The sequence below is a fragment of the Perca fluviatilis genome, chromosome 4 (genome assembly GCF_010015445.1).
Source record: "Perca fluviatilis chromosome 4, GENO_Pfluv_1.0, whole genome shotgun sequence".
NCBI lineage: Eukaryota > Metazoa > Chordata > Actinopteri > Perciformes > Percidae > Perca > Perca fluviatilis.
In genome coordinates this window covers 1,503,192-1,518,909 of record NC_053115.1, presented here as the reverse complement: position 1 = coordinate 1,518,909, position 15,718 = coordinate 1,503,192, and the positions used below count along the sequence as shown (strand labels likewise).

The 15,718-nt window shown below is 42.0% G+C and overlaps 1 protein-coding gene across 3 annotated transcripts in view; it reads left to right on the top strand.

The window, feature by feature from the left end:
- klhdc8a (kelch domain containing 8A) overlaps positions 1–15,718 on the top strand; it is a 63,985-nt gene that overhangs the window by 14,648 nt on the left and 33,619 nt on the right. For 2 of the 3 annotated variants that reach the window (XM_039799102.1, XM_039799103.1), the window contains exons 3-4: positions 12,432–12,856; positions 14,996–15,206. In XM_039799102.1, the coding sequence (XP_039655036.1) occupies positions 12,692–12,856; positions 14,996–15,206 (376 nt within the window). In that variant the 5' untranslated portion in view covers positions 12,432–12,691. Of the gene's footprint in view, positions 1–10,649; positions 10,970–12,431; positions 12,857–14,995; positions 15,207–15,718 lie in introns of those variants that run through there. The other variant, XM_039799104.1, reaches the window with a different exon arrangement.

Sequence of the window (15,718 nt, the reverse complement as noted above, 5' to 3'; positions counted from 1 at the left end):
GAATACGTAAATATACATATTTGTAATTGTGTTGTTATTACAATTATGTAATAACAGTGTGACAATATGAACACACTGCAACAGTATCAGGTATTATTGAATGTTTCACAACCACTAACGTTGTCTCAGCCACTGCCAGTTACAAGCTAACAAACAACAATAACATATGCTAACTTCACTGACTGATATGCTAGTCGCCCATTTCAGTGCACAACACACTCAACAAAAATGATCGCTAACTAATACCGACTACTGGAGTAGCTGGTTTCCTCTGCAATGTACGCTGAGGTTGTGTGTGGCTACATGATACTATACAGTATTTATGAATGTGACTGTGAGTGGTGTCAGTATCGGCGTCATGTCCATGTGTCTTTATTTTACCACTGTTTCTCTCTAGCTCTTTAGAGTTCAGGTGAGATCACTGCAGGACCTTAACAGGCTAAACCTCAAACAAAAGGACAACAACACGGATTTATTCATATGCAAATGTTGCAGGTAATTTACTCTGTAGTTTCTGTCTCCCCCATGAGGACGTCTAAGTTATGTTGTGACATGCCTTTCATCCCACATGACGCAACCCTCATGTAGTAGCTAGTAGCCAAGGAGGACACAGAGGATTAAAAACATGATAGACTCTTCAGAAGAGGTCATTATCTTCACTCGAGTTTCTGCAGGCGAAAGTCGCTGGACGTCACCATTTTCTAAACATAGCCATGCTGAGAAATCCAGAAAGAGTTGTGTGGAGCTGATAGTCTTAATTAAAGGTATTGTGGAGGATTTTCTTTTTCCGGGTGGATCATCAAGACTATTGGTCCTCCTAGTTGTCAATCATTCTGGCGCTATGTTTACGTAAGGCCGTCGTACGTGCTCGTCCCTAGGGTAGTTTTCGCTTTCTGCGCATGAATACTTTCAGGTGTATATGTGTAGTGAGCTACGAGTGTCTACGAAAGGTATGACAAGAAGAGAAAGGCCTCTGAAGAAAGAAACAAGACCGGAGTGTTTTTGGGAGAATGTTTCACACGCTGGCGTGCGCTAAAAGCACAGGTTGGGCTCTCCATTGATGCCTCAGTCGCCAAGTTTCTACTCGACAGGTAAAGTTTGGCATGCTATTTGGAGAAATCCATTTAAAATCACTGCTAGTGAAAGTTGATGTAAGCTATGATTAGCGATGCTAGCCCTGGCACAAGTCACGCACCGCACAGACACGGTAAACATCTCAATTTGTGAAAAAGTGCAAATCTTCTTTTGGAAAGTAGCTCGTATGAACCATGCCGACAGCAACTTGTAAACAGTGCACTCTCGTGCACACGTTTAATAGGCGTTACGTCTCGGGAGCAGGTAGAGTGTTGCGCATGTGCATTTTTTCAAAAAGTGGAGAGGGCGGATCTTTTCTAAAATTCGGGAAAATCCTCCACTATACCTTTAACTTTGTAGCAATTCAGCTAGCAATAGCTTGAATGTAACGGACATTCATTAATATTAAAAAGTTACGCACTAAAGCTTTCAAGTTGAATGGATCTGTATCAAGTTGTTTCTATGAAATAGCTGGCCTGTGCTGAACTCAACCAAATTAAGCTTATATTATTACATTATTACATTACATGTCATTTAGCTGAGGCTTTTATTCAAAGCGACTTCCAATTAAGTGCTTCCAACCCTGAAGGTGCAAACTCCAGACAACCAGTAGGAAGTGCAAGTACATTAGCTTTAAATAAGCAAAACTACAAAGAGGCATGTGAAAGTGCAGCTTCAAGATATATATATATATATACTGTATATGTGTGTGTGTTTTTTTTACCATTTGGGAGCCAGGACAGCAAACAGTCAGGATTTGGTTGAGTGATTAGTTCTCCCTCGCTGTGAGGGGGCAGCAAGCAGGTTGGCTGATGCAGAGCAGAGTGGGGGGTTGGGGTACAGGTGGGGCTACCACAGAGTTGTCAATTGTTATAGTCAGGTCTTGGGTAGGAGAGCCCTTCCCTGGAAGGAAAAGGAGCTCAGTCTTGTCAAGGTTGAGTTTCAGATGGTGTGTTGACATCCAGGAAACAATGACTCAGGAAAGGAGAGAATTAGTTTTGTTAGCTTGATTGAACCTAAACAGAACTGATTGTATCAGACTCAGGGAGATAGAACTGCTGTTGGAGCTCTGGGGGATGAATGGTTAATGGTTAAAACCAGGCCAAAGCTGTTTGTCTGATAAAGCTTAGGTACTGTCCTCTGCATTTTCATGCACACGCACGCACGCACGCACGCACGCACGAACGCACGCAGTCTAATTAAATACAAGTCAATAAATGATCCCTTGCCTGCATCTACAGAAGGAGAGAGAGCGATGGTCAGTTGTACACCGGGAAAAAGCACCCCAGGTGTTTTATCTGACCTCTAAATAATGGAAATAGGTAACTGCACAAAAATAACTGGTGGTTATAGAAGCCTTTTCCAAAATCACAGTCCAACCTGTAAGAAAGACTTGAAAGGAGGATTAAAGGAGACTGAGGAAAAGAGGTTGTTAAAAAAAACGTGAAACCATACAGCCATTATCCAGCAACGCTATGCGCTCTCTACGCAATTTGCAAATTGCGCAAGGGCTCTGCCTCCCCCATTCGGTCGCATGTAACCATGCATTCATACTGTATACTAGAGCTGAAGATCTTTGCCCGAACCCAACGGGACCCGACGGGTTCGGTCGGGTTCGGTCTTAATTTCTATTATTTTACACGGGCTCGGGCCGGGCTCGGGCTTGCGCTTTGGGATTCGTGGTAAATGAGCGGTCAGCTGATGCGTTTCGATTAGCGTGAAAATGGATCCTGAGGAGGTGAAACGGAGGCTGGTCTCTGGAGGACTTAGCCGGTTTCTTTGTTCCAACTTCCAAGTGGCCGATAGCCTCCATTAGTCATGAATAAATGATGTTAAAAAATGTTTAAATGACTAATTTTTTACATAAGACAAAGGAGCTGTGTGCGTGCGGCGCATTCTCTTTTTTCTTTCTCTCCCTTTTCCGCCGAGTGGTGCGTGTGCCCGCTCGCGGTGCGAAGCGCGTGTCTGTGCTATTCTCCGACACTCTGACTGCTGATAGACGGCCTTTTGTACAGTCGGGCTGTAAACGGGTTCGGGCTTTTAAAAAGCTGTCAATCAAAATGTACTTGTCGGGCTCAGGCCTTTTCGGGCCGTACTTTTAAGGCCCGATTACAGCTCTACTGTATACACGTGCACAAAATTAAACTTGTGCTTTCCAGCAGCAACCTCTGTGGGGGCCGGTCCAGACAATGAATGGGCGTGCTGATTTTAAAACAAGACAATGGTTATCTAGTCTCTCAGTCAAGGTTTAGTTACAACTCTGGACTCATGCAAGATGGAAAGCAATGGATTGACATGTACTATTTGTTAAATATTGAATTAAAAATGTCAATTAGCTGGGCATACTGGGCAATATGGATCTCTTAGTAAATAAGAAACATCAAGTATTTAGCCAAGCCATAGTATAAATAGTATTTTATATTTAAAAATGTATAAAAGAAAATCTGAGTGATCTAGTTTGAATGGGCCTGGTGCAGCTGATAAAATGAATGATAATTTTTTATATAATAACTTTTTATTATGGCAGTGTAATACACTTTGATGTCATGGTTTACATGGCTCACGGGTCAGGCAGGAGGGAATTCTGCAGGGCGCCCCAGGGAGGTCTGGGTCGGCTCTGCAGCAGATTAAAGATCGCTGATGTATCTCAAGCTACAATTTGGTCATCAAAGCAATGGACCATTTTCACAGCAGACATGTTGACTTGTCATAGTAGGAAAAGCACAGCTGAAATTGATAACCTTAACGATGGCTCAGTTCCATCAAGTGTCCCAGTAAGATATTTCAGTGAGTCAGCATGCACAATACCAGGGCCTCTCCTAAGTGGAATGCAGCCATCAGTAATGGTTTAATACCAGGGCCTCTCCTAAGTGGAATGCAGCCATCAGTAATGGTTTAATACCAGGGCCTCTCCTAAGTGGAATGCAGCCATCAGTAATGGTTTAATACCAGGACCTCTCCTAAGTGGAATGCAGCCATCAGTAATGGTTTAATACCAGGGCCTCTCCTAAGTGGAATGCAGCCATCAGTAATGGTTTAATACCAGGGCCTCTCCTAAGTGGAATGCAGCCATCAGTAATAGTTTAATACCAGGACCTCTCCTAAGTGGAATGCAGCCATCAGTAATGGTTTAATACCAGGGCCTCTCCTAAGTGGAATGCAGCCATCAGTAATGGTTTAATACCAGGGCCTCTCCTAAGTGGAATGCAGCCATCAGTAATAGTTTAATACCAGGACCTCTCCTAAGTGGAATGCAGCCATCAGTAATAGTTTAATACCAGGACCTCTCCTAAGTGGAATGCAGCCATCAGTAATGGTTTAATACCAGGGCCTCTCCTAAGTGGAATGCAGCCATCAGTAATGGTTTAATACCAGGGTCTCTCCTAAGTGGAATGCAGCCATCAGTAATGGTTTAATACCAGGACCTCTCCTAAGTGGAATGCAGCCATCAGTAATGGTTTAATACCAGGGCCTCTCCTAAGTGGAATGCAGCCATCAGTAATGGTTTAATACCAGGACCTCTCCTAAGTGGAATGCAGCCATCAGTAATGGTTTAATACCAGGGCCTCTCCTAAGTGGAATACAGCCATTAGTAATGGTTTAATACCAGGGCCTCTCCTAAGTGGAATACAGCCATCAGTAATGGTTTAATACCAGGGCCTCTCCTAAGTGGAATGCAGCCATCAGTAATGGTTTAATACCAGGGCCTCTCCTAAGTGGAATGCAGCCATCAGTAATGGTTTAATACCAGGACCTCTCCTAAGTGGAATGCAGCCATCAGTAATGGTTTAATACCAGGACCTCTCCTAAGTGGAATGCAGCCATCAGTAATGGTTTAATACCAGGGCCTCTCCTAAGTGGAATGCAGCCATCAGTAATGGTTTAATACCAGGGCCTCTCCTAAGTGGAATGCAGCCATCAGTAATGGTTTTCAATACACCTGTGCTGTTCCTACTATGACATGTCAACACGTCTGCCGTGAAAAAGGTCTATAACCAGGATTATGGTCATCACCATCCATAATTTCAAACCTCCGTGTATTGTTGAAACCATGATGTGCATAAATACAGTTTTAACAGATTATCCTGTAAAACAAGCTGAAATAAACATGTTAATGTTAGGGATTTTGTTGCCATAGTGCACTCACAGACCTTTCTGCTGTATGTTGAATTTGGCCTCTTTCTCTTTGACAAATATTTTCTATTTTAGTCCACATTTAAAGGGGTATTTCAGTGTTTTCATCTTTCATGAAGTATGGGGACTCATATGGGACGGATTACAAAAAGAAAGGTCAATATTGAATTAGCAGGGGGAAAGAATCCTACATTTCCCACAATGCAACTCAAAATCATCTCTCATTAAACCCCTTCTGCCTGTTAAACCCCCATGTCTTTCAAACTCTACACCCCTCCCTCAGGCTGTCTGCTGTATGTTTGTAGTCTCTGGCCCATGCCAAAATCAACGGGTTTTTGTTATCGCAAAAATGAGTTGATCACTGCTAGTTTTGTTGTTTTGAGGACTTTGAAAAGCGCTATAAGTCTTATGTATTATTATTAGTAGTAATAATAATTAATTTGTTCGCCTGTTTGAGCTAATTACAGGCAGCCGACTGTGTTCACGCTGTAAGCACCTGTTGTTTAATGATTCCTATGTATAGGACTGCCTTTCCAGCTTGTAATTCATGTATTTGTTTTTTCAGGCATCTTGTAACTATCTGTATTGGTTTCTATGGTAACGACCTAGATGTGTGTACTGTATGTACGCTAACTGGTGGTGTGATTTTCCAACACAACGAATACAACAAGCTGCCATCTAGATGGAAATGTGTCCTCTCAGTCTACGAGTGCAGGAGTCCTTCACTGGAACAGACAACCTCGGTGAAGATTACTCACATTTCTCTCAAGTTTTGAGCTGTAAAAACTGTAAAACTACCAGCACTCTGGTTATCAAGGTTCAGGTTTTTGTGTTGCGAGTGATGCAAAGGAGGTTTCAAATGCGACTGATCCACATCTCTTTGTATTTTATAGTTATTATGTTTCAATATATTGTCAATATTTCATATTCATGTGTTTTAATTGTACGGCTGTCATTGTCATCACTTTCTGAAAGCACCTTTATAGGGTTAGTTTAGCCAGAGATGCTCAGTCATCAGCTGATTGGCCACCACCTAGTCTGGATCAACGGAAGAACATATCCAGGATAATTCCCTCGCCACGTGCCTCACGTGCCGGATGTCCCTCCCCCTCTGTTTGCATTTTCTGAAAGATTTAAAGGGGACAGAGTGATTTTGGCGACATCTTGTGAGTGTTCCATTTACTTGGATTTAAAGGTCCCATGGCATGAAAATTTCACTTTATGAGGTTTTTTAACATTAATATGCGTTCCCCCAGCCTGCCTATGGTCCCCAATTGGCTTGAAATGGTGATAGGTGTAAACCGAGCCCTGGGTATCCTGCTCTGCCTTTGAGAAAATGAAAGCTCAGATGGACCAATCAGGAATCTTCTCCTTATGAGGTCATAAGGGGAAAAGTTACCTCCCCTTTCTCTGCTTTGCCCACCCAGAGAATTTGGCCAACCCATGAGAGAGAGAGAGAGATCATGGCTTTCAAACAAGAAAAGTAGCAGTTGGTCAAGGCCACACCCCCACCCTCCACCTTGCCCCGCCCTCTCTCCTCCACAATAGCTAGAGACATAAAAATGGCACATCCTAAGGAAAGCTCATTGTGGGACTGGCTCTAGTGGCTGTAATTCTGCACCAAGGCTGAATTTCGGGAAAGAGACTTCAGATATAGTATTAGGGGACCATTAAGGCCTATATAAAAGAGACTTCAGATACAGTATTAGGGGACCACTAAGGTCTATATAAAAGAGACTTCAGATACAGTATTAGGGGACCACTAAGGTCTATATAAAAGAGACTTCAGATACAGTATTAGGGGACCACTAAGGTCTATATAAAAGAGACTTCAGATACATTTTTTATTTATTTTTTTTATTAATTGAACTGAAAACTAAATCAGTTACACAATATATGTCTCTGACTGGACAGAGAGTCTACAGCAGGGATCATCAACTAAATTTTTTCAAGGGCCAGAATTTTTCTAAGCACTCTGGCGGCCGGACTTTCAAATAAAGGAAAATAAAATTAATTTATACCTAATATACCTATTCTTGTTCAAAATTTTCACTTTCTTACTGAATTAAAGTGCCCAAATTATGAAAAAATCACTTTTTCTGGGATTTGGGGTGTTCTTTTGTGTCTCTGGTGCTTCCACACACATACAAACTTTGAAAAAAATCCATCCATGCTGTTTTGAGTGAGATACGGTTTCTGAATGTGTCCTGCCTTCAGTCTCCTGGTGAGCTGTTCAAAATCGGCTCGGACTGTGACGTCACAGTCCGAAATGAGCTGGCTAACCACAACCGTTAGCTCGTTAGCATGCTAACCGTTAGCATTAGCATGCTAACGCTAACGCTAGCATGCTACGTCGTTCTCAATAGCAAAGCACTGCTACAACACACACAAGTTCACCATAATCTACAAAAGAACTACTTACATGTGCGCCCTCATTTAGAAGTCTCCCAGCTAATCCTGCCTTGTAACTGACCAAAGTTGGAGAAACAGGCTTTCTTTTACTGTCTCTAGAGTTAGCTAGCTGACATGATCTACATCTGAGCTACTGAGCATGTGCGAGTGCAATCAAAGATAGTACAGAAGAAGAAGAAGAAAAGAGGTCTCACTCTGTAGCTAAAACAGAAACCAGGTGAAAAGAGGATCTGCAGCAGTGAGAGAGAGCTGTGCAGTACAACAAAAATATGTTTTTTGAAAATTAAACCATGTAAACCTATTCTGGTACAATCTTAAAATACAGTTATGAACCTGAAAATGAGCATAATATGGGCGCTTTAATGCTTTTTTTTTTTTTTACATGTATTAGTGTGAGCAAACTCCTAAAAAACATGGACGCTCCATAATGATAAGTGGCTCTTTAACTAGAAAAAGATCTCAGACTAGGAGGCAGTTCACTGAGGAGTGATGGTTAAAGTCTGTGATTATGGAAACATTGTTGTAGTATGCAGCATCTTGATTGGTGGAAAATGCTTGCAGAAAGAAAGGCTGTTGCCAGGTAAACATGTCACTGTCAAAGAGGCTGAAGTGAAAAGTTGACGTGGAAAAGCCAAAAGCCCAGCTTTAATGATGAATGGACTGGTAAGCAGGCTATGCATTCGTCATGTATGCCTCATTTGCAATGAAAGATGCTGTTGCAAAATAATACAACCAGCATCATCATCATCACTCGAACATAACGATCGCGTCATTCACGTGCATATTAAGTAGCTCCAGATTGTCCGCTCTAGCGGAGAGTTTGGTTTGTTCAGCCAGCAGTTTACAGGTTTACAAGAATTTGTCCAAATTTCCAGATTCCCGACAACCTAAGATAAACAGTTAGACTACAAACCGACAGCTTTTGTTTTAGCTTGTTTGTAAAAATTCGCTATTTGCAGAGTAGAGCTGTGTTTGCGTAAAACAGCGCGGTGGACTGAGCAGATTGAAATATGGCTTTCTACATGTTGATGCCGGTCTACACAGGTGAGTGCATTGATAAGTCTTGACTTTCTACTCACGAAGGTTTAATTGTAGCCTATTTACAGAAAAGAGACCAGCGTGAGTTCATCTGCCCCAGCGGCCGTTGGTAACTCTCTCTGTATCGTTCCCAGTCAGGTGCTGCGTGTTTCAACCTTTAACACACACACATCTCGGCTCAGCTGTGTGTGTGGAGCTCGAGCATCGCTGTACAAAATCCTGGCATGTGAATAGAGATGTAAATACAGGGGGCTGGGTTTTTGCTCTAAATGCTTGAAATGATAAATAACAGAACACATTTTTTCCTCTTTACATTTTGTGAATTCATGATTATTCTGCGGGCCAGACTAAAAGCTTTGGCGGCGGGCCACCAGTTGACGTTGGCTGCTCTACAGCGACACTAGCGGCTGGCTGACCAAATCGCTCTCCCTGCAACGCGAACGGGGTAAACAATGGGACTTATGTATCGATACTCGCGGCTTTAAAATCGATACTTTCTTGGGGAAAAAAATATCGATTTATATCGCAGAATCGATAAAATTGCTCAGCCTTACTTAGCGCCGTGATTGGTTTAAAGTAATGCAATGAAAGCCATAACAATTGAAATGTAAAACTTATTAGCAGATGTACCTTCTAATTCTCTTCTAATCAGTTGAACACATTCAATTACATTTTAACTAAATGAGATTTATATGAAATGTGTTATTCATGATACATCTGAAAACAACATTATGAAAAATTTATAATATCTGATTCCCTAATGTGAGTCTTTCCTGAGGAAGAGTAATGCTACTCCTTCCAGCTCTGATTAATAAGAGATAAACTCACATGCAGAGCAGTTGGATCCAGTTTAGTCATCTCAAATATTCCAATTTGTTGTATCAAATGTTATTAATGGCTGGATTTGTGCCTTGGCTTCAGGTTAGCTTTTGCATTCTCACTATTTACACACTGATGTGTCTGAAGTCCATGAGCAGAACGACCAACATGCTGAGTTCAGATGTTCCTGCTACACTACAACCTGTTTATCATACAGTTAATGACGCTTATTGTCATTCAAACTTGGATGGAAGGTTGATAAGACACCAACCAATGATGAGACATGACATGAAATTAACATGACGCTTCATTATGCTTCATTTAACGATGCTTTCTGTGGCTTTACATTTAGAGACAGTCAATGCAGTGAGGGAGCTCAGGGAGAGTAGCTTTGCAACCTAATTAAAAGTTTCAAGTTGGAGGCATGCTGATTGTAAATGACTTCAGATGATGCTGGTGGGCTCACTGTTGATCTCAAGCTGTTCAAGCAGTTAATTAAAAAAAAAATGATGTGGCGAACCAAATCGGTTACAGATTGCAATTAATGCACTGTGTGAGCTGGGGCGGGAGAGAACTAGCCTGCCTCGTTAGCAAGCGCTCGCCTGCCACAGTCAGCTTATAGGAAAGCAGACGCTTTTATTTGTTTTTCATCCTTTTTCATAAGCCATTATTAACAGCAAGCCAAGCGATAGGCAATCATGTGCACAAGAAATAAAAAAAACAAAAGAGGCGCCTCTTGGGAAAAAGCCTTACTGTTGCTATGGCAACCTACCCGCTCACACTCAAGTGGGGGAGATTTTATTTTGAAGGACAGTCCTCTCTTTATAGTCACCCTTTATTCCTCCGTCTGTGAGATGATCAAAGGTATGACAGTTAGATAAAGGGTGGCAGTAAAGGGGGGACAGACAGAGGCGACAGGTGGAGGTCTGGAAGGAGGGGTGGGGATACGTGTTAAAAAGACATGTGGAGCTTTAAAGGATAAACTGCTGAGAGACTGTGTTAAATCACAGCTGGGTAATTTAACAGCCGTTACATGTTTACTTAAATCTCTCTGTGAAACACGCCGGACGTTGGCAGTAATGACTGGTGCCATGCCCCGCTGTATAACAAGGCTGTGATACAGGGAGCAGTTAAGGTGATGTAGTCTGTGATGTAGTCAGAATTCGGCTTGCAGTGCATCGTGGGTTTATTCTGGATGCTTCCTCCCACGTCAGTGACAGACTTCCTCCCCCATTCCTCGCTGGAAACCGTACGTAGGCAGGAGAAGTGGGCTACACGCAGGAAACAGAAAGCTCCTGAGGGACGAGACAGGACAAAAACAACAGCGGCGCCCAACATCACAACGGCAAGGAAGGAAACTTAAACATGCTAAACGCCACGTCCGTTGGGTTTCACTAGTCTACAGCTGCTACTCTTCTGAGCAGAGCGGGGAAGAGGAGGAGGTTTTAATTCAGTTACACATGGGCAGAGTGATGTAGCGTTAAAGGGAAAGGTGGGTAAAGTCATTTATAGTCAGTGATCACATACTGCAAAAGTCTTATATGACTTATACATTACAATGTACGGTATGACAAGACTATCCCATACGCTCCCTAAGCAATTTACATTATTCTTATCTAAATTACAAGATGACACCTTGTAGCTCCAAGGCTTGATGAGTCACATATCATCTTAAACACATCTGACCAAACAAAATTAACCTTCAGCAACATAAGTGAATTCTTACATGGAATTGGGTGTTTTTTAATGCAGAATGATGGCAATGTGAGCTAAAGTTTCTCTGAGCTACTGATTTGTATTGGACTTTGAGTGACTAACACAATAGTTCAGGTAGTGAGTGTTCCCCTTAAAAATGCATCCCACTGATAGTTACTATGATTTGAGCTCTGAATTTAATTAAAGAAAGATTGCTAAACTAGTAGGTATCAAATGTTCTGCAAATTAGCGTAATCATGTTTACAGTATTGTGTGTATATGTGGGCTCTTGTGAATGTGTGTGGGGACAGTCCGGCCCTGCCTAGCTCTGGCATAATGCTTGTGTGAATATATATATATATATATATATATATATATATATATATATATATATATATATATATATATATATAAAACAACAGAGGGGAACATGTAATTTCCCCTAGTGGGACTAATAAAGTATACCTTCCTTCCTTCTTCCTATCATTGCTTGTGTGGAAATTTCATATTTCATATGTTTTTGAGGACTTTGAAAAGCGCTATCCATTATAGAGTGTTTGTTCACCAATTACAGGCATCTGACTGTATTCAGACTGTAGGCCCATATGGATTCTGATGGATTCTGAGAGTACAAGGTGACTTATTCAAATTGTTTGTTTTGTCCAAGAACTAGTCAAAAAAACCAAATTAATCAGTGTAAGTCAAGTACCTCCAAACTAAGTACTTAAATAAATGTGTGAAGTTACTTTGCATCACTGCTGATGAGATGTTTCCACTGACCAACCCACTTTAAACATCCTAATATTCGTTTTACTGAAGATGTCGCTGAGTGATAACATCTTGTAGGCTACTGCTAAGCTACGTTCAAACCGCAAGTCTTAACCCTTGTGTGGTCCTTCGGGTCCCAGTGACTCGAAGGACAACACAAGGGTTATGTACTTCTGTTTACTTTGTTGAGAATTGCTCTCTAAACCCTGTCTCTTGTAAAGTAAGTAACATTTATTTCTAGAGCACATTTAAACACAGTTTAAGCTGACCAAAATGCTGTACAAACAAGAACTAAGGTGCTGGATTAACCCTTGTTTTGTCCTTTGGGTCACCGGGACCCAACATCTTTGCCTGCAGTCTGAATGTAGCCTAAGTGTGTCCACTCTTATAACTCCACAGAAAATGCATAAAAAATGTGTTCACTTTGTCATGCTCTGAGATCTGTATTTTGAACTGCAGCTAAATCCATTTCCACCTCATATCTTCTGCAGGGCCCTGCGTGAGGTGGCGGACCGAGGAGAGTTCAGCCGGGCCTTTAACTGATCCGACACTCCTACAGCTCACCTCCCCTTCACCTTTCAAATTAAGAACCTCCCCCTCACCCTGGGGGCCTGACTCAAGTCTTCCAGCTATCCCACACCTCCATCTTCTCAGCTTCCCCTGATTAATCCACCCCCCAAAACTTCCCTGACTCTGGCCTCCTCCCTCACCCCTCCCTGCCTCGGCGAGTCTCCCCTGGGGTGCTGAGGCCATGGCGATACCTTCAGCCCATGAGTTTCACTGGCAGAGCCTGGCACAACTGCCCAGCGGCCGTGTCTACCACACTCTGTCTGAGGTGGGGGGGCAGATGTACATGCTCGGGGGCTGCGACGCAGCAGGGAGGCCCTGCCCGGCCCTGGAGCTCTACTCCCCAGAGGTACCAAACAAATGCAACATAGACACTGTATCTAATGTGTCAGTTTTTTCCTGACTAGGAATAGACAGAACATGACTGACAACCTGTTGTTACTATAGTGATGTCAAAGCAACAGTAATTTGGTCAAATACTACTGTAAAATTTCAAGACAAAAAGCAACAATTTATATTTTCAATATATAACCAAAAAAACAGACATTCACACATACGCTCAAATGTAACACATCGAATGTTACGTTTCTCCACTGCACTAAATACAAAGGGTAAAGGGTAAAAATAAAGCTGGAATATACATACAAAACATAATCCAGGGTTGGGTACCGAAACCTGGTGCTAATACGGCACCGGTGCCTAAATAACCAGTATCTCCCGGATTGAGCAGAGCTAAAATGAGCTCTAATGACAGCAGCAGTGATTGTCCTGCTCTGGGTTGTGGCAACGTTATTCTGCTGCATTGTTCCTTCTTACCATCTTACCATCTTTGTCTTCTGATGGTGATTTATTGCAGATAGTACATGGTGTGTTTATGTGTGCATAGTAGAGATGAGATTAGGGTTGGGTACTGAAACCCAGTGCTAATACGGCATCGGTGCATAAACAACCGGTATCTACCGGACCGAATAGCAATGCGGATTTAGGTGCCTCATTTTGGTGCCTCTGCAATGCCTGCTCTGCTCTCTGATGCTCTGAAACAGATGTTCCAGACAGTGTAAAGTGTGACTGGAGAGGACTCTGACACCGGGACCTAACAGTCTGCAGCTGCCGTTGTCGGAAAAACACAGACGGTGCATTCACTTGAAGCTGGTAGCCTAAGCCTCGGAGTGCATTCAAAGTTATTGTAAAATACCCTTTTCCCATCTGGTGGTGGTTTTTGTCGTTTAACAGCAATTTACTGTTGAAATAAGTTATTGTTATTACATTATTAATATATCTTATTAGTACTATAAAAGTATCGGTTCAGGCACGTATCGCCTTAGCACCGGCATTGGAAAAAGCCCAAACGATACCCAACCCTATTCCTGTAACAGATCATTTGATTTAAATTGGAAATAAACTAGCTCTACATTAGGCCTGCACAATTCGGGGAAAAATATGACTCACAATTTTTTAGCATAGAATTGATATCACGATTCTCTGCCACGATTTTTTTCTCACGAAGTGTAATGTTTATTGCACACATGAACATAATAAACATCTCTTTTCATAATTAAAACATGTCAATCAACATGCTGCAGCTACAGCTTCAATCTCTAGAGAAATGGAGTTTGTAAATTACCAATTAAGTACAATATCAAAAACAGAATGATTTCTTAGCACACTCTTTAACTGCTTGCCTTTTATAGAATTAACATTCAACTGGCCATTCAAGTAGGTTACCAAAAATAGAAGTTTAACGCCCTGTGCTGAATATGGCCCTGAACATGGCTGTAAATAGGCTAATTGAAACGTCTTTTGGACCTCTTGCCTTGTATGGCGTCATCATGTTGCAGTTTGTGGTGACGTTTGAGGTGCTGGTAAGGTCTTGTGGTGTTACTTTGCGGTGCCGCGACGAGGGCAAAGTGTGCTTCACAAATCACATCGGACTGACCCTCGTCGTCTTGCTTGAATCCAAAATACTTCCACACCAAAGATTGCGAGCCTTTTTTCGGAACGACTTCGGTTTGAGACTGAGTGGTTGGCTGATTCTCGTCACTAGTACCTGGGTTTTCATCAATATCCATTTGGTTTATTTCCGAACTTCGGAAAAGAAGTTCGTGTTTCACTCGCTTGACGAGTGAAACACGTGACTAAAAGGCGTTTTGTCATTGGCTGACGGTGAAGACCTGAACTGTGTGAGAGATGTCCTACCAAAATAAAGGCAGAAAATCCCCCCCAATTTTTTTTTCTTTTTTTTAAATCGAAGTCATTTAAAAATTAAATTGTGAACAGACTTAAGAAATAACTTATAACTTAGGAAAAGTACAACCTCTAACACGTGGGAAACTTGCACACTCTTGAATTTCCCCACGGGGATGAATAAAGTATCTATCTATCTATCTATCTATCTATCTATCTATCTATCTATCTATCTATCTATCTATCTATCTATCTATCTATCTATCTATCTATCTGCCTGAATGCTGCTTGTCCCTGTTTGCAGGGGGACCGCTGGATGAGCTTGGCACCCATGCCCACCCCTCGTGCTGGGGCAGCTGTGGCAGTGCTGGGAAAACAAATCCTGGTGGTGGGAGGAGTGGGAGAGGACCAGAGTCCCCTGAAGGTGGTGGAGATGTACAACACAGATGAAGGGAGGTGGAGGAAGAGGAGTGCTCTGCGGGAGGCCTTGATGGGTTTATCCATCACTGTTAAAGGTATGGACATATATCATAATACGCAGTAATACTCTGAAAGACTGAAATAAAGCAGCCCAAACCCAGAGTTTATAAGTTGTGACTTAATTGCACACTAATACTTTAACATATAGGCTTATAGTTGCCCAACAGTGTGGTACCGTGGTGTGTGCAAAGCTGCGAATATTGAGCCCTAAAAGGTGTCCTATCCAAAATCTCTTCGGGAAAGAGATTTGTGTGTGTCCATCACAGGTACTGAAGTAGTCCGAGCCGAACAGAATAGGCAGAATATGGATAACACATCCACCTCCACATCGCTACACCCACCTGCCGTTACCACCAGATTACCACAGTGACACTTGAGGCCGTAATGTGGAGTATACTGAAGTGTATCTTGAAAGAATAAATACATGTACTGTAGTATTTTTAACAATAAGTACTGCAAGATGTTCTCCAAATTATGTCAATCAAACTACACATTTGGAACCATATTGTCCAATATTACATTTAAAATCTTGACAAAAAAAGAAAGA